We start from the raw sequence: 25,263 nt of genomic DNA on the forward strand, positions 1-25,263 counted from the left end.
CTTATTTCTCACCACGTCCTGATACAGAAGCACTATTTTGTTGTCAAACTAGACTACTTATTGTATTCACTCACTGAAATATGTCAAAACAATGCTCTGCTCTCTTCATAGTCATGTTCTCTCCCTGTCCTCTTTCCTTACGAAATTATAAACTTCTTGTGAAAAAGACATTGCCCAATTCATCTTTGCATCCTCAATACTTAGCATTGATGAGCAGGTTTTCAAATATTCTTCAATTTTATTCTGAATTTAATTTGGCCCTTATAGGAGGGAACTTCCACCAGTCCTATCTCTAAATTTAGGTTTACACACACAGAAAGAAAAAGGTTCCTGTCTTTTATCCATGTTCGCATCAAAATAGTGATTCCAAATCTCTTTTAAAATTTTAAACAGAAACTTCAAAATACTTTTAATGAACAGGAACTAGTCATCTTTTCTGCCCGTTTACAGGATAGACAAGTCTGTGGTTGGCGTTTACCAGTGACGTTAGCAGGCACTGTTTGAGGTTTAGGCCTGGATTTGCCGCTTTGCAAGAGATGCCAGGAGTCAGTCTCTCATTAACCCAGTTCTGAAGTGAGGCAATGAGCCTGGGAACCGTGTTCACCCTTCCCTTCCTGGGCTCTTGTTTCCTCTAGATGCCTGGACCCTGAAAAGAAATAGCAGGATGTGGAAATTACCTCCGAAGTCACAGCCTATACTTACATCCAGCGTCGAGTGTCAAACGCGGCTGTCAGCATTCCTGACGACAATGCTGTCTAGCCTTTTGGGCCGGAGCTACAGGTGGCACAGAGTTCTCAGGAGCCTTCCAGAATCTCTCGCCAGCCTCCCTTGCCGTCTGGTTACCAGACTGGGTCATGCCTGGACTCAAGGTTCCTCTTCGAGGGCCTGGGCTGGGCGCCCCAAAGTGACATCGATGTAACAGTTGAAAGGGAAGATCCGAGGACGCGGAGACCACCCCGTGGCCACCCAGTCGTTTCCAGAGGCTCCACAGGAGCCGCCGAGCGGGCGTGTCCGTCGCGGAGTCGCGCGTGGCAGACGGGGACTGAACCACACGGCGGGCGTGAATGCTTAGCCGCGGGAGCCTCCCACCCCACCCGCGCGCGCCCGGACTTTATTTCCCAGAGGCCCCTGCGGCGGAGCACCGCCCCTGCCCGACGCCCCAGGGCGCCCCGCTGCAGTCGGCCGGCCCGCAGTGCTCCGGAAAGGCGGCGGGAGGCGGCTGCGCGATGGCGAGCCCGGGCACCCTGCTGTGCGCGCTGGGCCTGCTCCTGTGCTGGGCGGGGAACCTCGGGCTGTTTGCTGCCTTGGTCCCCAACTCCAAGAAGCCCATCATCGGTAAGGAGGCGGGCGGGGCCCGGGGCCGGGGTGGGAGTCGGCGCTGGCGGCTTGCGCTGCGGGGCTCCAGCGAGTGTCTCCAGCCTGGGAAAAAGCCAACTGCAAGGTTAGGTCCTGCGCCGTCCTGTAGAGTAGAAGAGCCGAGCCAAGACGCTATTTGGATCGTGCTGAAATATAGCTAAGACCTCAGTGATTTCCTCAAATTCACGTGGCTTTAAAGTTGGGAGGGAGCAGGGAGCATGATGAAGAGTCCTGCGCATTTTCTTCTCTGTATATAGCTAGGAATTTCTACTAATTAAACAAATTCTGTACATGCATTATATGCATTAGAATTTCACTGGTTGAGAACGTATTTAAGAATGCAATGCATTTAGTATACATATACAAATCGAATTGACTAGATAATCAAGAAATTACGGTATACCTTAGACTCATTTTCAGCAGCGGAGGGCAGCAGTGGCTAGTATGATTATAATGTCAGTCTGTTTGGTGTTAAAATAAAGCATGTAATTTTTCATTTCCAACAAATTTATGTTTTAAAAAGAATAAAATCAGTTTTCATTGCCAGAACAGACATTTGAGATAGGGCAGAGGAAGTTACCCAAGAGAAATCAGCTTGGAATTAAAATTAGCAATAAATAGATAGATAGTAGCTAGCTAGCTAGATAGATAGTAGCTAGCTAGCTAGCTAGCTAGATAGATAGATAGACAGACAGACAGAAGACAGCCAGCCAGCCAAAGTAATGTGTCGGACAATTAAGATTGGGTTTATTTCAGTTAAAGCACTATGCCATTTGTACTGTTTTTCCCATGAAGAGGAGCGCTATATTTTGTAACTAATACAAAGTCGATGAATATTTTTCTGTATATATTGGTAGTGTCTCATTTTTAAATGAGTTGTGTATCAGTATTTGGAAATTGGAATGCCTTATTTTATAGCTATTTAAAATGGTGGTTAGATTCTCCAAGGAGAATTAACTCAAAATACAATTCTGTGCAGAGTGTTGGGAATTGTGAGTGCAGGGAGGAGGCCAAAAGGAAAGAGGAAGGGGATTCTTTTCCCTTTCGTAGAAACAGTGGTAGTCCAGGGTCAAATATAGAAAAAGTGACTATGCTTTGGGTCATCCTGATCAATTTAGACAAAATAGTTAATTGAGCACCTACTATGTACAAAGCATTGAGTTAGGAAGTGCAGAGGATTCAAGACAAGGAAGCCACAAAAGTTATGAGATGGTTTTAAAATATGGGTGAAATTTTGGTCACATTTTGAAGCCTGGGTGGGAAAAGTGAATATGTTCGGGGTAGGGGTGGCAGAAGTTGGTGGAACTTACCTACTCTCTTGTACTTTTCTCCTTTTTGGTACCTTGTGTTCACATGTCCCAGGCCTCCTTTGTGGCACCTCACCCTTGCCTGTCCTGTACTACTCCATTTCCTGTGACACTCCTTAATTCCTTCCTTACTAAATTTCATTTCCCCCAATGAAGATGATTTTGCCTATCCACAAGGACAAAAACAGTCTTACTGAATAAATTTCGTCATTTGGTATGTGTTAACGGAGTGCCTGATAAATGCCAGTTATTTTAAGAAGCTGGGACTACAAAAGTGATTGATACAGACAACACTGCCCGTCTGGTGGTCTACAAAGGTAATAAAAGTATTCCAAATGGTGAAGTCGTGAGTGACATGGCACAGGTGTACTCTCCAGATAGACCTGTTTTGGGCTGAGGTTTCCGTGATAAGAGGCAATCAGAGAGGTAGGTGGAGCAGAACACACAGGGTCCTGTATTGTTAAGGAGCCCATCGAAGTCCTTATGCAACAGGTGCATCCTGCTGATTTGTTATCTTGTTGCTCTCATTTCATATTGCTTTCTTTCCTTAAACAAATTCTTACACAGAGCTCTGGTTGCACAGCTTCCTTGCAATGTGACAAGCACACAGCTGACTCAGGGACTTTGCATTTGTTCTTATCTCGTCCTGGATTCCTCTTCCCCAAGATATCTGCATATGGTGTACTCCCTCACCTCTCTGAAGTCCTGGCTTGAATGTCATGTTCTACCTTCTCAGGGAGGTCTTGCCTGGCCACTATATTTAAGAGACTGTCTTCTCCCCTATAGATGGGACACCCCGCCCCATCCTCCCAAACACACACCTTCTTTCTCTGTTTTACTTTTCCTCCTTAGCACTTAGCACCAGCCATCACACTCTACATTTTATCTTTTTATCTTGTTTATTGTAGGCTGGTGATAATGTAAACCTGGCTTCCAAATGAAAAGGGAGGAGGCTCCTGAAACCTCAGATGAACCTCTACTACTCCTCCTCCTCCCACACACTAGAATGAAAGCCGACAGGGCAGGGAGTTTTGTTTGTTCACTCAGGTGTCCACAGTACCTACCTAGTTCAGTGCCTGGTATATAGTATGATTTAATAATATACAGAGGGTGCCAAAAAATATACACATTTTAAGAAAGGAAAAAACTGTATTAAAATTGTAATACTCAATATATACCAATAACGAAAGATGAATACAAGTCACGTGTATACGTTTTTTTGGCACCCCTAGTATTCTGAGTAAATGAATGAATGAATGAATGGTGATATGATCACATTTCTTTCCAGAGAAATGGTTGGAGTTGTAGGGGTTGTTTAAGATAGAATGTAGAAAGACCTTTCAAGAGGCAAGGAGTGGGCGATCGGATGGCTCAGTTGGTTAGAGCACGAGCTCTGAACAACAGGGTTGTCGGTTCGATTCCCACATGGGCCAGTGAGCTGTGCCCTCCACAACTAGACTGAAGACAATGACTTAGAGCTGATGGACCCTGGGGAAAACACACTGTCCCCCAATATTCCCCAATAAAAAAAAAATTAAAAAAAAAGAGGTAAGGAGGCAGGCAAGATGTTGGTTGCTTGGATTGAGGTAGTGATGTTGGAGAGATATGGACAGAAGATACTTCCATTCTTTTGCTGTCAAGGAAACAACATGTCTTTGAGTGTGTATGGGAAGGGAGAGGCCTCCTTCTAGATTTAAGGATCTGTACTCTGAGATCCATTCTAGGTCTAAGGTTGCATGAAGGAGGCGGGTGATAATGTAAACCTGGCTTCCAAATGAAAAGGAAGGAGGCTCCTGAAACCTCAGATGAACCTCTACTACTCCTTTCCCCAAGTCTATGGGGGTACTTGCAGGAGAAGCTTCTTATTTAATTCTGTGTGTGAATTGAATAAGTAAAGTTCAGTTGTCCCCACGTGTCCAAGACCCTCACTGGATGCCTGAAGGTGTGGATAGTACCGAATTCTGTATGTACTATGTTTTTTTCCATACATGTATGCCTATGATAAATCTTACTTTATAAATTAGGTCTAGTAAGAGATGAGCAACAATAACTAATAATAAAATGGAACAGTTATATGTAGCAATATAATTGAGCCCGTGCTGTCAAAAATCCACGTTTAACTTAAGTCGGCTGTCCCCATCTGTGGATTCCCAACTGCAGATTAAAAATACTCTTTTTCATCTGTGGTTGGTTGAATCTGCGAATGAAGGGCTGACTGTGTATATATTGAAAAAACTTAGCATATGAGTGGACCTGCACAGTTCAAACCCAGGTTCAAGAGTCAACTCTATGCTTTAATAAAAGTTATGTGAATGTTCTCTCCTTCTCTCTCCCTCCCTAAAAATATCTTATTGAGTTCTTCACCTTTTCACATAAGAAAGCACTTCACAGCTTATCTTTGGCATATATGAATTGCCAGCGTCACTGCTCTTCTGCTTGGGGGCCATTGTGAAGTAAAAGAAGGTTTATTTGAACACAAACGCTGTGATATCACCTACAGTCGATCTGATAACCGAGTTGGCTACTAAGTGACTAAAGGTCAGGGAGCGTCTACTAATGGTCGTGGAGACACTGGATGAAGGGATGGATTCATGTCTGTGGCGGGACGGAGCCGGACAGCTCGAGGTTTTATCATGCTACTCAGAACAGTGTGCAATTTAAAACTTCTGAATTGTTTATTTCTGGAATTTTCCATGTAATGTTTTTAGGTGCAGGTGACCATGGGTAACCGAAAACTCAGAAAGTGAAACTACGGATAAAGGGGTCTACTATAGTGATAGTGATATTTTTAATGGGATGTGTTTCAGTTTCTCAGCAGGAAAAAAAGAAATTGCTTGAAACTAAACCTTTTTTTTTTTTTTTTTGTAATTTAGGAATATTAATGCAAAATTGCCTAAGTAAGGAAATGAAAAACCTGGGAAAATATTATATTGCTGCATCCTATGTAAAGTATCTGGAGTCTGCAGGTGCAAGAGTTGTACCAATAAGGTATGCTTGAATAGTTTTTTGCACTGGAGAAATAAAAATTGCTGTTTTTAATTATACTACAAGGTTACTGTAATCAAAACAGCATGGTACTGGCATAAAAACAGACACATAGATCAATGGAACAGAATAGAGAGCCCAGAAATAAATCCATGCCTATATAGTCATTTAATCTATGACAATGGAAGCAAGAATTTACGGTGGGATAAAGATAGTCTCCTCAATAAATCGTGCTGGGAAACCTGAACAGGCACATGCAAAAAAATGAAGCTGGACCACCTCCTTACACCATATACAAGAATAAATTCAAAATGGATTAAAGATTTAAATGCAAGATCTGAAACCATAAAACTCCTAAAAGAAAATATAGGAAGAAAGTTTACAGACATTACCTGGGGTAAGATTTTTACCGATGTATCCCCTTGGGCAAGGGAAGTAAGAAAGAAAATAAATATGTGGGATTACATCAAACTAAAAAGTTTTTTCACAGCAAAGGAAACCATCAATAAACAAAAGGGAGCCTAGTGAATGGGAGAAGATACTTGCCAATGATGTATCCGATAAGGGATTAATATCCAAAATTTATAAAAAACTCACTCAGCTCAACTGCAAAAAAACAAACAACCCAATTAAAAAATGGGCAGAGGACATGAAGAGACATTTTTCTAAAGAGGACATACAGATGGCAAACAGACATATGAAAAAATGTTCAACCTCACTAATCATTAGAGAAATGCAAATAAAAACCACAATGAGATACCACCTCACCCCAGTCAAAATGGCTATCATCAATAAATCAACAAACAACAAGTGCTGGCGCGGATATGGAGAAAAGGGAACCCTTGTGCACTGTTGGTGGGATTGCAGATTGGTGCAGCCACTATGGAAAACAGTATGTCTGTATCTCAAAAATCTGAAAATAGAACTACTTTATGACCCAGCAATTCCACTCCTAGGTATCTATGCAGAGAAATCCAAAACTCCAGTTTGAAAAAATGTTTGCATCCCTTTGTTTATTGCAGCACTATACACAATAGCCAAGACATGGAAACAACCGAAATGCCCGTCAGTAGACAACTAGATTAAGAAACTGTGGTACATTTATACAATGGAGTATTATGCAGCCGTAAAGAAGAATGAAATCTTACCATTTGCAACAAAATGGATGGACCTAGAAAACATTATGCTAAGTGAAATAACTCAGAGAAAGACAAATACCATATGATCTCACTCATATGTGGAATCTAAAGAAAAGAATAAATGAATGAACTAATCAGAAACAATCTCAGAGACGTAGAGGAAAAACTGAGGATTGCTAGATGGGAGGGGGTGGGTGGGGATAAGAGGGAAAGTGAGGGGATTAGAAAGCACAATCGGTAACCACAAGATTGCCAAAGGGATACGAAAGTCAATTTGGGGAATGTAATCAATAATGTTGTAAAGATTTTGTAGGGTATCCGATGGACACTTGTCCCATTAGGGAGACCACCTCAGGGATGATGTAGATGCCTGATCACTGCACTGTAGACCTGAAGCTGAAGCTGAACAATAATGAATGTCAACTAGGATTTATATATATATTTACAAGAAGTGGAGTACAGCATTAGGAATAGAGACAGTGGAAATGTAATGGCTATGTGCGATGTCAGAGGGGTAGTAGATGGGGGCAGGGGGTTCATCACTGTGTGAGGGATATAAATGATAAATGTCTAATTATTACATTGTTTTGTATACCTGAAACTAATAAAAAAGGTTAAAAAAATAAATACAAAAATAAAAGAATAAAATGAACTCAAGAAGAGGTAGAAAATATAAACAACCCAATAATCTGAGGAGAAATGTAAAAACTTGTTTTTTTAATTAAATTGTTTTTTAAAATTGCTGTTTTAAATTTAAAATTATCTTTTATCTCTAAAATTGATGCTTTCTCTTTTATGATTGTATTATTTGAGTGCAGTAACATTGGACCTGATTTTTGCCACAAATCTGATGCTTAAAGTCTCTCACTAAATTGTTTAAAGTATGAAGTTATGTGTATCTATAATGTCATTAGAGGTTTGTCATATGTGTGAGATAGAGAATGAAGTGGTAGTTTCTGTTACTCCAGAAAGGGTGGTCCTCATCAGACATGAAAGTAATGGAGTAAAAGAATCTACAACTTAACCAGCTTATCCGTAATACTAGGATAAGGCTACACTTAGGGAACGAAGGAGATTTTTAGAAGATGACTTATGAAATATCTTCACACTCTACTTTAAAAGTTTGTAAATGACTAAGGCAGCAATGTTGCTTCAGTATTAATTGCAGGTATTGTAGTTTTTAAAAAGCTGCATTATTTTGGGGATGTAATGGCCTAGTAACAGCATGGTTCATGTCATATATTGATTTGGGAAGAATTGAATGTTTTTTAACAAACAAAACCTTACAAGCATTCATAATATCATCCAAAATTAGTCTATTTTAGAAGCTTCCCGCTCTGCCATCTAATCCATGAGACGTGATCTCACACACAAAACACAATTATTTGCTCTGGGCAACCTGTTTTCGTAAATAATTCTGCATTAAAAAACTGTAACAAAGACATACTGTTCAAATAGAACATTGATAATCAAAATGCAAATATTTTAGAGAATTGTACACAAAATGGTTTTATGTTTAGCTTCCTAAGGGTTTTCGTCTTGCTTTGCTCTTTTACATTGAACTGTCTCCACCCCAAGACAAGTATTTGCTTTTGACATTAGTCTGTAATTCTTTATTAGCAGATCTAAATTTTCAAATGAAATCTTATTTGGAACTCAGATAACAGCAGAGTTTTAGAGCTGAGGAAGAAGCTCCAGAGAATCTTCCGAACAACCTTTCAAAATTGTGATCATGGAAGCTTTTTCTATAAGCTGTTCTTTAGGACATCGGTGCTGAGAACATGGAATGGGGGTAGGGCCGGTTCGGAGACCGTTGCAGTAGGCGCGGTGTGAAGTGATCGGAGCTGGGCTTAGAGCAGTGATTGCAGGGTTGGTAGCTGCACGTTCTTTAAAAAAAGGAACACGATTTGATGACTCATGGGATTAAAGGCACAGGGAGAAACAGACGAGAATGGCAAAAATTTTGAAACTGCGGAAGTTTTGAAACCGAAGACTCAAGAGTATTACTGACAGAGACACTGAAAATGTGACTGTCAGCATGTAGGTTAATTTCCAGCTTGGGTTCCCAAAGTTCATTATAAGTAAATTTTAGTTCAGAATTAAAGTCCTATAATCCTATTAAAAAAAAACTTGTAATACAGAGCAGCTGAATTCCCAGAGTAACCTGCAAAGATTACCTAATGTAGACTGAGACAGAGGATCACACGGATAACATTGGGATCGTTTCTGAATTTTGGATGCTGAGAGTCAGCTTCTGCAGTTTAGAAGAGAAGAGGAGGAGGATGGGAGATGTAGGCAAAATTCTGGAACAGGTAAAGAAGTTCGCCTTTGGTCTCCTTCCGCCTTCTTTATGCTACCTTCTCTCTCAGGTGCCTGGTGCTTTCAGGTTATTGTCAGTTCCCACGGTGGGACTGGTGGAACCCACAGAGTGTCCTTCTGAGAGGTAGCACATGACACCCAGTGGGCTGCTTTTGGTTTAAAAACGTGTGTCATTCACACAACATTTTAAACTGTTTTTAAACATTTACAAATCAGAAGGCTTCATAAACATCTGAATTTCTGGCTGCTGCTGCTTCTGTTTTTTAAAAGCCAATTATCTGGAGCTGATTTTAAATGGAGCAAGTGCTGGCAACAATGCGTGTCACTCCTTTTCATGCTGTGTCGTTTGTCACCATTACCAGGCTTAAGCTGTTTTCTTTTGGTTAAAGAGAGAGGGAACTATTTCACGTGCCCTATTGAAAGGATCTTTTGCTTTAGGGAAGTCTGACAACAGGCACATGACATCTGCATTCACAGCATGTGACCTGGCCTGTTTTCCCTGCCAGGTGTGTGAGGCTCTTGAGTTTGTGACCCCTCCACCCCCAAACATTCAACAATTAAGGCTCTTAATAGTGATAAGCAGGTGCCAAAAATACAGTCATAGACAGTGTGGGAGCCATTTATATAGATTTAATGAAATGAAACTGGCCTGCATGGCTGGCTGGCAGGAGGCCCTGGAGTGCAGCTGAGAGATCTCAATCCATTCTGTTTCCCGATGGTGGTGGTTGCCCATGCTGGTTTAAATGTCCATGGGGAAGATTCTGGGTCCTGACTGGTTCCCTTTTTGTTGGCACAATCTGGGGAGATTGAACTGGCAGAATACTGAGAACGGGTGGTATCACATTTTGTCTCCCTCTGGCTTCCCAAGTCAAGGGTACCTGCCCATTTATCCTCCACGTGAGAATGGTCAGTACCATTGCAGTATCATGCCCTGCTTTGTGGCTCTCTGCCAGAAGGATTATTATGAACGTGCGAACAGACCTGGGCTTGTAAAGCTCATTTGGATTTAGAGGGGAGCCCAGAGGGCTTTGTTGGCCAAGCACAGCCAAATGCTGGGCCTCATAGGTGTCTGCTCAGGAGTAGGGGAGGTGTGCTCACTTCCCTAAGACTTTTTCCTGGGGCAGAAGTGGACTGTAGTTGATATTTGATTATTAACTTGCTGCTTTTGTGGCAGGTCGAGAGGGCGTTGTGCCTTGTTACTCTCTTACAGAACCAGAAGACTGCTAAATGTATGAAAGTTCTTCTAGGAATTTCACGTACATCACGCTCCCTTCCCTTGTTCTTGTATTTCTTTGCATTTTCGGAAGAGCAAACCCATCTTACTGCGACTTAATTAAAGGTTGTAGCCAATTGTCACAGGTTAATGCCATCATTTTTTTCTGGAGAAGGGGATCAAATCGTCAGTAACGTGGTGATTGTTAGGAGGCCCTCACAGGATGTTTGATGATGGTGCCTCAAAATAAGGACCTGGGCCAATCAGGCCAGTCTGCAGTGATCTGTGTGTGGTCGGCCCCACCATCTGAACCCTTCCGACTTTTGAATACACTGTAGTCCCCAGGCCTTTGCAGTTGGTGTTGGGGGTGGCAGGAAGCAGGGATGTGGCACTTACATGTATTGCTTTTATCTGCCAAAGCTGCCTGCAGTTAAGATAGGGATGTTATTAAATCTATTTAGACTTTACATTAAAATGACTGATTGGCCAGCAGAGAAATTACTGGTACCCAAATGTCATGTTTTTTTTAAAATAATTTTTGTATTTTTCGGTTACAGTTGACATACAGTATTATATTAGTTTCAGGTATACAACATAGTTGATTAGACATTTATATAATTTAGGAAGTGATCACCCTGATAAGTCTAGTACCCATTTGACACCATACAGTTATTACAATATAATTGACTATAATCCCTATGCTGTACTTTATATCCTGTGACTATTTTTATAACTGCCAATTTGTACTTCTTAATCCTTTCCCCCTTTTCACTTATTCCCTTAAGCCCCTCTCCTATCTGGCAACCATCAGTTTGTTCTCTGTATCTCCATATCTCATGGTCTTTCACGTTTTGCATATTAGCCACACTTTACAATATTATATTAGACCACAGAAAAACATGTTTACTTGTCTGATTAGCACAACAAGGATATGATTATGTGGCTTTCATGTAGTTTGAAAAAATACCTCTAGGAAAGTAGAGAGGTAATACTGTCTAGTATTTAAGAATTATTTTTCATCTGGCTTTTTAAAATTAATGTGGTTACTTCATTTAGAGGCTCACTATTTTCTTAGGTTTTTGAAGCAGATGTTCTGTAACTATTTTTCTTGTTTTTAGGCTTGATCTTAAAAACGAAGAATATGAAAAGCTTTTCCAATCTCTTAATGGGTAAGTTGGCAGCATTGGCTTGATACAATGTATGAGGTATATGTAGTCTGCTTTTGCAGAGAAGTACATATAAATATTCTGTATGTTTCTGTGTAACTGTCTTATGGTAGTGTAACAGTTTTATAGTTCTGGTATAGGAATTATTTTATTGAGAAATGTAAGAGTCCTGCAGAGAAGAGAAAGCAGGTTAAGAAATAAATGCTACACAGTAGACATGTAATTTTTTAAAAATGTGTAACATATTTTTTGTTCTTTTAATGCATGTCTTAAATGTTTGGAAGCCACTGGGAATGGCATGGTGTACTGCTTGCCAAACATTTAAGAACTTGGAAAAAGGATATCTATTCTCTGGCATCATCACAAAAGATATGCTCACAGAAAAGAGCTTTCAATCATGTGAAAAAATGTTCAACATTACTCATAATTGAAGGAAAGCTAATTATAACAATTAAAAACCGCTTTTTAACTATCAAGTTGGCAGAGAAGAAAATTTGCTAGTATTGTAACAGTGTGAGGAAACAGTTATACTTTATTTATAAGATTGTAAGTTATACAGTCTTTTGGGGGCAGTTTTCCAATATCTATTGAAATTTAAAATGCCCTTCGATCCAGGAAATCCTTTGGAAGGAATTTTATTTTACAAATGTATTTCCCCCTATGTGAAGACTTAGGCCCAAACATATGCATTGTATTGTTTGAAATCCAACCCCCCCCCCAATTTAAAAGCCACTCATTAGTCCATCAATTGGGTAAATAAAATAGACTATCTGCATATGATAGAATATTATGTATGCTGCAGAGGTTAAAAATTCGGATGTGTATAGATGCTGCTTTGGCTCCCTGTTGTTAACCTGAACAATGTGATACTGTTATACAGAAAAAAAGCAAGGCACATACTAGTATGTATAGTATAGTCCCATTTACTTTGGTTTTTAAGGTAGGGGTGAGGAGATACGCATAATATATCTATCAGGTCAACACAACAGGTTTTAATGGTAGTTGTTTGGTAGTTGTTTCTGATTGGGAGTGGGGTGAAGGCAGTCTATTTTACTGTAAAGCTTTTATGAAAAGCATTGTTTTTTCTTTTTAAAGCTGTGTTCATTCATTACAAGTTTTGTGTTCAAAACAATCGTTTGCCTTCAGTTCAATTTGGTTGAGTAAATATTTACTGTAAAATCAGTTTAATTTAGTAAAACATTTAAAATGTCCATTATGTGCAGTGTTCTTTGGCAAGGACAAAGATGAAAAAGTCGAGGCTAGAATATATGGTAGAACTTCAAAATCGAACTAGATGATGAGCAGTACTCTCGTGCAACTAATGAAATACCTTTATTGAGCCCTGGGATGCAGTAGACCCCACACAGCGGTGCAGAGGCAGAGCCTGGCTTTAAAGGAGTTTGCCAACTGGGAGAGACACTCAAGTTGTTAGGAAAGGACTTTGGGGTTAAATGTACCAACTTCGATCAGCGGCAGCTTCTTAAATGCTGAGTCAGTGAAAAGGGAGAACTGCTAATCAGTCTTCATTAAGCCACTTTTTTTTTTTTTAAGATTTTTTTTTTTTAATTGGGGAAGGGGTACAGGACTTTATTGGGGAACAGTGTGTACTTCCAGGACTTGTTTCCAAGTCAAGTTGTTGTCCTTTCAATCTTAGTTGTGGAGGGCACAGCTCAGCTTCCAGGTCCAGTTGCTAGTTGCAGCGGCAGCTCAGCTCAAGGTGCCGTGTTCAGTCTTAGTTGCAGGGGGCACTGCCGACCATCCCTTGCAGGACTCAAGGAATCGAACTGGCAACCTTGTAGTTGAGAGCCCACTGGCCAATGTGGGAATCGAACCGGCAGCCTTCGGAGTTAGGAGCACGGAGCTCCAACTGTCTGAGCCACTGGGCCGGCCCCATTAAATCACTTTTAATTGTAGGGTTTTCTACATGGTTTTGTGGCAGCTGTTCTACTCAGCGTTTATATGTTTTCTACTAGATTGTGATCTTACTAACAGTGAAAATTACTCCTATTTGACTCTCCAGGCTAATACTGACCCTGGCTCATACAGGAAGCAGAATATATTGAATGAACAACAATCTCAAAAGTGATTATTTCACATATCTCAAATTCATATTTAAGTATTTTCAAAATTTTAATACATTTAATCTAACTTTTATAATCTCTTTGGAGTATCCTTACTTATTCCAAGACCTGTTATAATGTTTAAAATTTAAAAAGTCGACATAAAAACATAGTAAATGTTTTTCTATATATCACCTTTATGGGTAGAGTGAAATAAAATCAGATATTTGTGACTCCCTCCTTTTTATCCCCTAGACTTTTTCTAGAATTGCAGTTGTGTTCTTTTTCAAAATTTCTTAATCCCATGCTTATTTTTGAAGAGTTCTCAGGGTGATAATAATTGATTCTCATGGATATTTAATTCTTGTCTACATATATTTTTATGAGCAGTTTGTTCTTCATGGTTAAAAGAAAATTCTGTATGACCCAAAACTGACTTATAATTATGGACCTGCAATTGGTTTTGGCATCATGGATTACCTTAATTTAAATTTAGCTATACTTGGAATTTTATCTCTACTTGATTTCTAACTCTGTGTACTTTATCCCCTTACCCTGTTTGTTTACCTTTAATTTATCATTATCGGCACTAAATTTCAAAAATAAACTTGTTTATCAAAGAAATTTGGGAAAGCATATGCGCAAAAATATTGTTAATCTGCTGTAATTTACAAATGTATAGGATTATAAATATTTCATATTTTCTTTTTGCCGTAGTTTTTTCATTTTCTGTAATGATCTTACTGCTTATGTAATAAGGAAAAAGTTGTTTTAAAATAAAAAGATTGTTTACTTTCTGTGGGGCAGGGGTTGGAATGCACTGTATTTGATGTTGTTTCAGGGTCCTGTATCCTGGAGGAAGTGCTAGCATCACGACGTCAGGTTATGCCAAGGTGGCCGAAATATTTTACAAGCTTGCCAGACAGGTAAACGATCAGTTGTTTCTTACCATTGCAGATCGGTTTTTGTAATTTTCAATGGGGATAATTCCTTTTTCAAGCTTATGGTAGTACTTCCTTCACAACTGACCTAGCCTCATCACCGCTTTATCTGTTGAGGTGCTTGCTTGTGGGCGCCTGGTGGTGGCTCTTGCCTGTCTTCTGTATGCTTTCTTTACTTCTGGGCACCCGGGAGTCTTGGGAACTCTGCTGAGTGGCCCTCTCTCCTCGTGCTCACTCGTATGAACCAGGTCCTCATGGTTCCGATTATGGCCCGGGCATTGTTCGTGTATTATTTATTCTCATCTCCCCTTGAAAACTGCTCTTTGTCCCAACTCATTCCATCATATTTGATGTTTCTTCACAGTTAACTTCACGTTCAGTTACTGACGAGAGTTGCTTGCCTCCTTTGTAATGTCTCACTTTGGGCCTGCCTTCACGTCCTATCTCAGACCCTTACTATTCCTCCCTTGAGCTATTAACAGTGATTTTCTAATTAATCTCGCTGGAACTAGGATCTCTCCCCACCCCCCCAATATTTCCCTAAAGAACTGCTTTTAGTGTATGAGATACTTGTTTGAAAACGTTTAATGGCTAGGCTAAATAACCGTGCAGTCTTTTATAGTCTTTGGGTGAAGGCGTATAGTGTATTCACCTTTCCCAGCCTTTCCTTATGCAAGTAATTGAAGCCAGGTTGGTATTTCCAGCACATACTCGGTGCTCCTACTTTTACATCTGGTGAGTCTGTTTCTACTCCAACGCAGTTTACATCTTAGCCACCTTTCAAGGCTGAGGTGTTGTTTTTCTGGTAAGGTTTCTCGGCCATCTCCAGCTGCAGTGACAGGGTTTTGTTGTAGAATTGTTCAAACATTTATTTACCTCCAACTCTGTAATATGACAGGGTCCATGACCCAAAGGGGCTTATATTTCAGAAAACAGAGAATCTTGAAGTTAGCTGTTCATGTCTCATCAGATTTCATGGTTCTGACACTTTCTGAGGTGTTCCTCGTTTCATATTGTATGGTTCCATGTACTTTGTACATGCTTAGTGGATATGTTTCTTGAAAAACTAGTGAACAAAATTGAAATTTTACAATGAGTGATTTAAAATGCAATTGGGAAATATATATGAACATTAAAAATTAGTCATTCTTTTCCATCTAGAGATTCATGTAACTAACTTATTCAACTTAAAAAAAAAAAAAGGAACCATGTAACCCATAATACCTAAAGATTTGTTTAAAAACTATATATAATCAACTGCTTGAAGATTTAAAAACAGGAAAATTAGCAACCTTGAACTTCTTATTTAGCTATAGCGTCTGCCCTACAGGGGTCTGCCAAACCCTCCTTGAAGCAGCCCTGGGAAGAGAGCACTCTGTTAGATCTCTTCAGTTCCTCTCTGCTCTGCTGTGTGTAGGTTCATAGGAAATAAAAGATGTGGTCCCAGGAAGCGGGGACCTCACATTTAGTTGAGAAATTATATTTGGTACATATGGAAACAGAAAACAGTTAAACCCTCTTTTGTGTTTATTATAAATAAATGCAGTAATACTCTTCACTTTAACGTATAAAATTCTAACTTCTAAAAATGAAACTTGCCAGACCTGTATATAAAGTATTAAAATCCTACTTTGGGATAGAAAGTACAGAAATTGATGTAATTCTGTATTTTTCTCAGTAAGGAACAGAAACCTCCATGCCTCCCAACAATTTCCTCATTTAAAATGAGCTACTGTTACATCATATTTTACTGTGCAGGAAAGCTGCTTTTAGAAAAGTTGCAAAACTAATTTTTGTAATTATCAGTGCATATGGGTTTAATCCAGAAAACTCAGTCACTAACATACATTTTCCCTGGTCGTGCTAGCTGTTGGGACTCTCTTTGAAGAAACCCAGTACATTTGCACTTTTTTACTAGACAGCTTTTACTCTATGAAAATCTATTTTATTTTTGCTTAGCCTTTTCTTACTGGTTATTCCTTTTCTCCCAGATCATGGCTTTCTGCTGCTTTAAATCTGATTCGCTGAAGGTGGTATAATACAGCTATTAGTATAAATTCTGAGATAGTGGAGAAAGGAGTGTATTCAAAACCAGACAATTATCCAAAGTGACAAAATTTATAGAAGATATAAAAATAGGCATTTGTCTAGCATTGTCTTTGATATTTACAGTCTCTAATTATTACTTGTGTTGTTTGGTAGGTGACTGGCCGATATCAGTCTCTTTCCCAGAACAGCGGAGGTTGGATAGTTTGGGTGATTAAAATTGAATTATTATGTAGAAGCTTGGCCTGAAGAGAGATTAAGTGATAGCCTACTTACGGAAATGTGGAAAATTCTTTCCACAAGCGGCTGCCTTGTAATGACAAACCAAATGTATAATTTTTGTTCTGAAAAGTTTTCATAAGCTTAGTTTTCTTTTTCAAAGAGTTTTGATGATGGAGACCATTTTCCTGTGTGGGGCACATGCCTTGGATTTGAAGAGCTTTCATATCTGATTAGTGGAGAGCGCTTATTAACTAACACAAACACTGATGGAATTACAATGCCGCTGAACTTCACTGGAGGTAAGATTTACCTTTTTGAACCTTTAAAAAATATTAACTGGGCAGGATTGTAAGTAGCAAATGTCAAAGTCAAAATGCTCATAACATTTATTAATTTTAAAATTATTTACACAGGCTGAAGATGTGAGTGATAACTTTTGTACTCGAGTTGTGAAGATGGCTTAAGGAATTCTGAAGTTTCATAACTCATTGCTTCTAGCGATAATGAGGACCATGCATGATTAAGAACTCTAAAATGGGACCTAGCTTTGAGTCCTCGCTTTGTCACTTTTGCCTTGGAGAATCATTTAACCGCTCTCAGCTTTAATTTCCTGATTTGTAAAAGGGTTTACCTCTTAGGGTTGTTTGTGAGGATTAAATAAGATGATATTTTCCAGGTCCTGGGCCAAGCACACAGCTCTCATAAATGTTAGCTGTTATTAGAGGGCAGCATTTTCCCCTTGGCTGTGCACTGTTTCAACCCCAGGTGGGGTGTACTGAATTTTGGTTCTGGCACTAACCATCTAGAGTTAGTGCAGACTTCACAGTTAAAGGGCATCCCCTCATCTAGACTGCCCTTACTTCAGACACCAGCCTCAATTCACGTTCCCAGGCCACTCATACTTCTGACCAACTGCCCACACATTTGGGGATTCCCAGGAACCCCCTTAGGTTCTATAATTCACTAGAATGACTCACAGAGCTCAGGAAAGCGCCGTGTTTACAGTAACAGAGTTATTATGAAGGATACACGTAGGATGAGGTGTGGGGCAGAGCTTACATGTCCTCGCCCTTCGGGTCAGGACACGTCACCTCCCTGGCACATCAATATGAAGCTCCGGTGAGGTTCAGTGTCCAGAGTTTTTATTGGGGTTTCATTATGAAGGCATGATTGATGAAATCATTGGCTCTGTAATTGAACTCAGTTTCTGGTCCCCTGCACATCCCTTAGGTTGACCTGGCTCAGAGTCCTGACCTCCTCTAATCCTGTGGTTAGACTTTCTGACGACCAGCTTCATTCTGAAGCTATCCAGGAGTCCACTCTGAGTCACCTCGTTAGTATCACAAAGATACTCTTATCATTAAGGAAATTCCAAGGGTTTTAGAAGCTCCCTGTCAGGAACCCAGGACAAAACCAGACAAATTCTTTATGATGTCACTCAGTAAGGAATGATTCTTATAGGTTACGTATAGGTTATCTGAATCCTCAGAATTGAATGCTATCCACTATTCCTGTTCTCATAAGGATTTTGGATGGAAAGGAATAGTAGTTGTACATAAAACCTATAAAATGTTCTGTAGTTTTCAAAGCTCTTTCTCACATTATCTCACTTAATCATTGCGAGAACTCTGTGGGAAGTGTATGTATTAGACCAGTCAATTTTGGTTGTATGTGGTAAAAAAACCCAGTTTATACAAAAAAAAGAAATGGATTCCACTGAAGAGAGGTACTTTCATTATCTGAGGCACTGGGATTCTGATGGACGCCCTTAGATCTTTAACGAGAGGCCTCATTTAGGGACACCTGGCATTGGGGCCTTGAATACCATCAGGAATTGTTTTATCCCTTTGCTGATATTTGAGTCTACTGGTATGTGTCGGACTCCAGAACCTTCAGTGAGGTATATTGCTTTTTTTGATCTATTTATTGAGTAGAAATTTCTTGGCCTGGTTGATGTTCTTTTCTACATTGTTGGTATTTTTAACCTTGTAAGTCCCAGATACCTTTGAAAACAGGTTGAAAGCTCTGGATCTTTTCCTGGGAAAACAAATATATAGATGTATGGAAAATTTTACCTGTTTTTCAGTGCTATCTAGAAAACTCATGGTTCTCTAGCTTCCTCTATGGTTAGTCTGCTATTTATCATATCAGAAGAATTTGTTATTCATGTTAAAATTCTAGAAGAAAAGTATGTAAATGTGAAGCATATTTGAATTTGTACGTTAAACTCGTTTTATGCTAGACTGGAATATTTCTGTGGAAATAATATGTTTTGCTTAGTGATCTTTACTGTCTTAATAATGGCCTCTCTTTGGCTATAGATCAGTGACTTCAGTCGATTTTATTTTTTCTCTGTTTAAATTATTTTCTTTCTACTTAAATTATTTCAGTTCCATCAAAGAGCAGAATGTTCCAGAATTTTCCTGCTGAATTGTTGCAATCATTAGCGGTAGAACCTCTGACTGCAAATTTCCACAAGTGGAGCCTCTCCGTGACGGTATCACGTTAATTACATAATGAAATTAATGCATTTAGATTCATTATCGGAGTAATAATTTTGCTTTATTTTTATACTCTAGAATTTTACAATGAATGAAAAGTTAAAGGAGTTTTTCAGTGTTATAAGTACAAACACAGACGGCAAGATTGAGTTCATTTCAACAGTGGAAGGTATATATCACTGCACATGTACACTTTTTCACATATTTTGTTTATGTTAATTTATTTTGATTTTTCAGTTTTCTTTCTTATGAATAAAGTCATGTTAACTTTGGGGCCTGAATGTGGGAGTTAGGGCACTTCTGGAGAAAGGAAACGTGTTTTGTCCATGTTCCAAATCAGTTGTGGTTTGCCTTGGTCGTCTTCTAGAATGGGATGGTGAGGATGGTGAGTAAAGAGCAAGGGGAGAGTGGGTGAAGAAGTAAACGGAGAAAGTGGCTTCTCTTTCTACCAGTACTGCAGATTAAGTACCTTGATGGATTCTCCTCCAGACAACCACAAAAGATGTAGCTGACATACAGAAAAACACCTTCCTGAATACATTGGTGAAAGGGCAAGAAATTAAGGATACTCATGCTCAAAACTCCACGGGTTAAGTGGAGTATTTAGGTAGGGCCACTTGGAAGGAGGTGGTCGGGTGTTTCTCCCAGAATCTGGAAGGCAGAGGGCACTGATTGTCTCTGCTGGGTTTCCAACCAAGGACCTGTCCTGTGTTAGGCGAGCATGATGACCACTACACCAGGGAAACCCTGAAGTGGAGTTTTTAAACCAGCATTGTTGTTAAATAAGGAAACTTGAAACAAAGCTCAGGACCCCCAGACATGGAGAGGACCCCATGGAGCAGGACCTGAAGGCTACACCCTCAACGAATCCTGCCTGCAGAAGTGCAAGGAGCAATGACCATCTTGAACTTTGGCAGTGAGGGAATGGGGGTGATGAAGAAGCCTTGAGTGTTCACAGTGATGTAGTCCAGGGTGGCCTGCATTGTACTCACGGGGAAGTTTGAGGAATCGTTAAGTCAAACCTGTTGTTTAAAGTTGTCTCAGACTGCGAGTGCTCCCACAGGCATAGCAGAAGCAAAGGTAAATAATTCTCTCTGGAGGAACTTACACTTACCACAGACTTCAAGGAATTTCCATATCATGAGGTTTTCAGGAAAACAAGCCGTTCCTAGCCAGAAAACAAGCCATTCTTAGCCGTTTCTAGCCAGAAAATCACGAATGCACAAGGAAACAAGGTACCATGAACGACAACTTGTAGAAACAATAGGCAGGCGTTGGTGAGGCTGATACGTGCTCCCCGAGAGGCTAGAGTTCTGGATGAAGAGGACGAAACTGGAGTAAAGTGGAAGTAGCTCGGGTTATTCAGAAATTGGCCATATCACTGGCTCGCTTGTGAGGGGAGGTCAGACAGCTAAGGGTTTAGCAAAAACATCCAGGGAATTCGGGGGAAGGTCAAGCAAAACAGTCTGACGTGAACTTATCATCTGAGCTTATCATCTTTAACCATTTCCCTTCCTGTATCTTTTACTTCAGTCAGTAGCATTGCCATTCGCCAAATCATCCAAAGTTAGAGACCTGGAAGCTCTCTTTGACTTCCTGCCCTCATTCTCCACATCTAAAAAATTCGTGCCAATTTCTGCATCCCAAATCCTTGGATATGTGACCTCCTCTTTATCCGGCCTACCCGTCCTACCTCAGCATTACTCACTTTGCTCCTGGATTGTCAGAGTAGTCCCTAACTCTTCTACAAATCACTTTCCTCCCAGCCGCTGCTGATCCCTCTGAAATATCTACTGATCTGATCGTGTTGCTTGAAAACCCTGCAGTGGCTGTTCAGCATTTAGAGAATTGAGTCTAGATTTACCAGATCATTTACTCCATGATCTTTGTGCCTGTGTTGCTAGCCTGTATTCCCACGTATCCTGTGGAGTACACACAGCCCTCCACGTAGCAATATTTCTTGCCACTGTCCTTTTCCTTATGTTCTTTCTTCTGAAAAGCTTCCCTTCCTCACCACTCCCTTCTCCTGATGAACTCTTAGCTATCCTTGAAGGTTCAGGTCAGTGGTCACCCCCGAGAGGCCGTCCCCCCTTTATCCTTCCTCTCCACATCATCACTGCTCCCCCTTCCTATTTGCTCTGTGCTACCTTGGAATGTCTGTTTTTGTATTTATTTGCTTATGTTATTCTTTCTTCCCCCCGAGACTCAGAGCTCATCGAGAGCTGGAACTGTGTCTTATTTTTCTTTGTATTTCCAGGAGTGAATGGCTAATTACTATTTAAATGAAAGAGTATTGGGTCGGAAGTTAGGAAATCATTTCCATGTTGGTTCTGCTCCTGGAGAACTAACCAGTCATACCAATCTTATTTGGAAATTCTGTCATCTGAAAATTTTCTGACACCTGCTAGATTGGAATACTTGAGATGCTCTGTTATTTGCATATTTTCTTTTCACTCTTCATACTTTGGTTCTAAATTAGTGACGCTGGGCATGAGTCCTACCATTGTCAGAAGCCTGCATTGATCTTTTAGTAATGCAGCTTACTAAAGAAGAGTGAATCTCACTTGTTTCTCAATGTCTGTGTATAAGTATATCCATCCATCCGTCTATCCATCATCTATTCCATAAATCCTTGTAACAATTTATCACGTAAGGCATTTCTTATTCCAAATAATACTTTTTGTGTCTCAAAGGAGTATGATAGAACATCTCCTTTCAATTAACTATCTGTAACAGTTAATTTTCTAGTCATCCAGCCTGTGGGTCTCCTTCTGGTAGCCTCAAGTGTGGTCCCAGACAAGAGAGAAAGGAAGTGCAGTCACAGCGAGGCAGGGCGGTGAGGAAGGACAGAGTGATGAGAGCTGTTTGCTGGTCATTTATTTCCTCCTGTGAACCCCAAGAAAGCTAGGATAAGATATGGTTCCTTCTTGTGATATGATCTCTCGTGGCAGGACGTCATGGGATGTGAGAGGACAGTGCTCTTTCTCCCAGATATCGCTCCTTTCAGCTTATTCTCTTCATTTCTCCAAGCACTTTCCCATGGTAGTCATGGTGATGATTTCAAAAGAAAAATAATAGAGGGAAGTTTTTGGGTTTTTTTCCCAATTAAAATGAGGAAAGGAATATGCGAAGAAGAAAGGACTATATATATATTTAGAAGGTAAATGTTACCCATGTTCATTTTTTAAAAAAATTATGGAATTTTTAAGACATATGAAAGTCAAGAGAGTAATATAATGATCCCCCAGGAACCTATGTCTAAGCTTCAACAACTATCAACATGTATGTGGTCATTCTTGTTTCATATCTACTTTCTCCCCATACTAGACTGTTTTTTGAAGTAAATCCTAGGGATTACATCATTTTTATATATAAAAATGTTTAAGAAGTCTAAAAAATAATTCAACTATTACCAAAAATCTTTCACACCAAATTTTAACTTTTAAAAACTAGTTAAAAAATTGGCACCATGAAGTTAACTGTTCCGCAGACTGAGAGACACACACAGTTTAGGCTGAGACAAGCTGACTTACATAAAAAGGCACCCAAAACACTGGCATAGTTCATTCTCATATGAATATGTCCTTATGGGAGGGGTTGCAAACATGGCATGAAATAGAGTAAGGAGACCCAGCATGGAAGAAACGTGTCACTAATCGAGTGTGACTTGACTATTGAACTGGGATATATTCAGAGGCTCAACTATTTTGCTCTAATCTGATTATCTAGTAATGGGAAGTATACATATTACAAATCATAAAAGTGTTGAAAATGAGTGAAATACTGTATTGTGAATTTTCACATTGTGAACTGAAATTATTTTGTGTTAGAGAATGCGCATAGTTTTACTTAGTCTGACATAGTGAGTTCATAATGTTTTACCTAGGACGTAAAACATAATTTGTATGTAACATCATAGATCATTCTTGCTACTTATTACTTAACTAGTTTGTGTTCTTCATGCAGGATACAAGTATCCAATATATGGAGTCCAGTGGCATCCAGAGAAAGCTCCTTATGAGTGGGGGAGATTCGAGGGCATTTCCCATGCACCCACCGCTGTGAAAGCTGCATTTTATTTAGCAGAGTTCTTTGTTTCTGAAGGTAATATGTGGGTATACATTTTATCACTATGTATATGCTATTAGTGTAGTTTTGAAGGAAATTGCCCTCATCTGAACTTTTATATACTCCTGCTCTGTAAATGTTCTGTAAGTTTGACTTTAAAAAAAAAAAATCAAATCATATGAAAGCTATGAAATTGAGGTATTAGGCATTCAAATAAAACCAGCACAGTATTGTACACTCGATGGTGGGCTGGATTCTTGAACAACAGCATAAAGATTGTTGAATTCTATTTTTTCTTTCTTTCTTGAATGCTTTTTAAAAGATTCTCCCCTATTACTTTTCTTTCTAGTAATGATGCTTTAATTATAACATTCTCTGAGATTTAGATGTTATTTTTCCAAGACAGTTATATACATTGAATATATACGTAGCAGTCTGCTTTTAAGGCTGCCTATCTGTAGGTGTTGGCACATTGGAGAAAGTTAATAAGCTTTGCCTGCTTTTTCATGATGAAAACACTGACATTTTCGTGCTATGTTATGTTTGGTATAATATTGAGAATTTGATTGTAGATGCTTATGTTTTAGTTGAGTGATTCTGGGATAAGACAGAGCCACAAACACAAACTCACAAGGGTGGGGCATCCTCTGGCGAGGCGTGGCCGTTGAAAACTTCAGGGAGCCTCGATGGCATCTCTCTCCAAGCTTGGCCTAAGTTTTTATCAACTCTCCTGCCCACAGTGGCAAGTAAAGTACTTCCGCCCACTTTCACTCTGGTTTAGAATTATGCTCAGTTGAATGGGTAGTTTCATGACAAAAACCCCAAATCCAAAAAAAAAAGTTCTCCCATGTGCAGTATTCCTCGGAAGAAACATATTTATGTTGTGTGAGGAGGAGTAAATGAGAACAGCGATGCGCAGAGCAAAGTTTGCTGTCGTATTATCACTTGGCGGGCTCTTGGTCTTTATTTTTCAGTATCTTCCTTTCTATAGGCTGTAAAAGCCTATATTTACTTTATTTTGACTTTAGGATAAAGTCTAAGCCTTCACCTCCTCACACCCTAACTTTAGTCATTCCAAGTTCTCTGAGCCTCTGATTTTTTCATATTTCTGCCTTATCTGTAGAAATCACATCTCTGCTCAATCTGCCTCAGCTTTGCCTGTTTCTCCATCTTCTTTACTCTTGAAGCAGCTCATCGAAGATAAAGCATACAATATACGATTCTGTGTGGTTACTGGACTAGACATCTTGAGCATCAGGACCTTGCCCTGTTCATGTTTCCATGCCCAGGCTCTACATTAAATCTTATATGCAGTGGGCACCTAGTAAGTGTTTGAATGAATGGGGGGGCGAGTCCCACATGGGACCTGGTTCAGGGCAAACACAGCTGTTGTATCAGTAAGTAGTGACTCAATCAGGGCTGCTTGCGGGAAATTTGGCTAGGATATCTCCTTTTCGGTGGCATTTTCCTGATTAATAGTACTGAATATAGGAAGAAATATTATAAAGTAGCCTTTGAAAATTTTATCCCATGTTTTTAAAAGCTCACACTTTTTCTTTGCAGCTCGGAGAAACAATCATCATTTTAAATCTGATGTTGAAGAAGATGAAGCATTGATTTATCAGTTCCGTCCCGTTTATACTGGAAATATTTCTAATTTTCAGCAAAGTTATATATTTAATTGAAAGCCTGCGATATGTTAACAGAAATTTTGAATAATTCCATGATTAAATTGTTACAATAACTTGCTACTCGTGGCAATAATAGAAAGCCCCAGAGATTCCTTTTTTATAATGTCACTGGCTCAAATTTTTCATTCAATATATTTGAGTATATCACATTTGATAATTAATCAGTGAGGAAGATAAATAATTCTAGTGTATTTTATGGAAAAGCTTTCTTTTATCTTAAGATTAGAAAAAATAAATTTATTGAAAATA

The 25,263-nt window shown here is 39.5% G+C and overlaps 1 protein-coding gene across 1 annotated transcript; it reads left to right on the top strand.

Moving 5' to 3' along the window:
- The first annotated feature begins 1,143 nt into the window (after positions 1–1,143).
- GGH (gamma-glutamyl hydrolase) lies at positions 1,144–25,263 on the top strand. The gene is made up of 9 exons (XM_033126629.1): positions 1,144–1,335; positions 5,537–5,651; positions 11,438–11,488; positions 14,387–14,471; positions 16,915–17,053; positions 19,145–19,251; positions 19,334–19,424; positions 23,222–23,359; positions 24,887–25,263. The coding sequence occupies exons 1-9, from the start codon at positions 1,227–1,229 to the stop codon at positions 25,006–25,008; spliced, it is 957 nt and encodes a 318-aa protein (XP_032982520.1). The 5' UTR covers positions 1,144–1,226; the 3' UTR covers positions 25,009–25,263.

The sequence above is a fragment of the Rhinolophus ferrumequinum genome, chromosome 14, assembly GCF_004115265.2.
Source record: "Rhinolophus ferrumequinum isolate MPI-CBG mRhiFer1 chromosome 14, mRhiFer1_v1.p, whole genome shotgun sequence".
NCBI lineage: Eukaryota > Metazoa > Chordata > Mammalia > Chiroptera > Rhinolophidae > Rhinolophus > Rhinolophus ferrumequinum.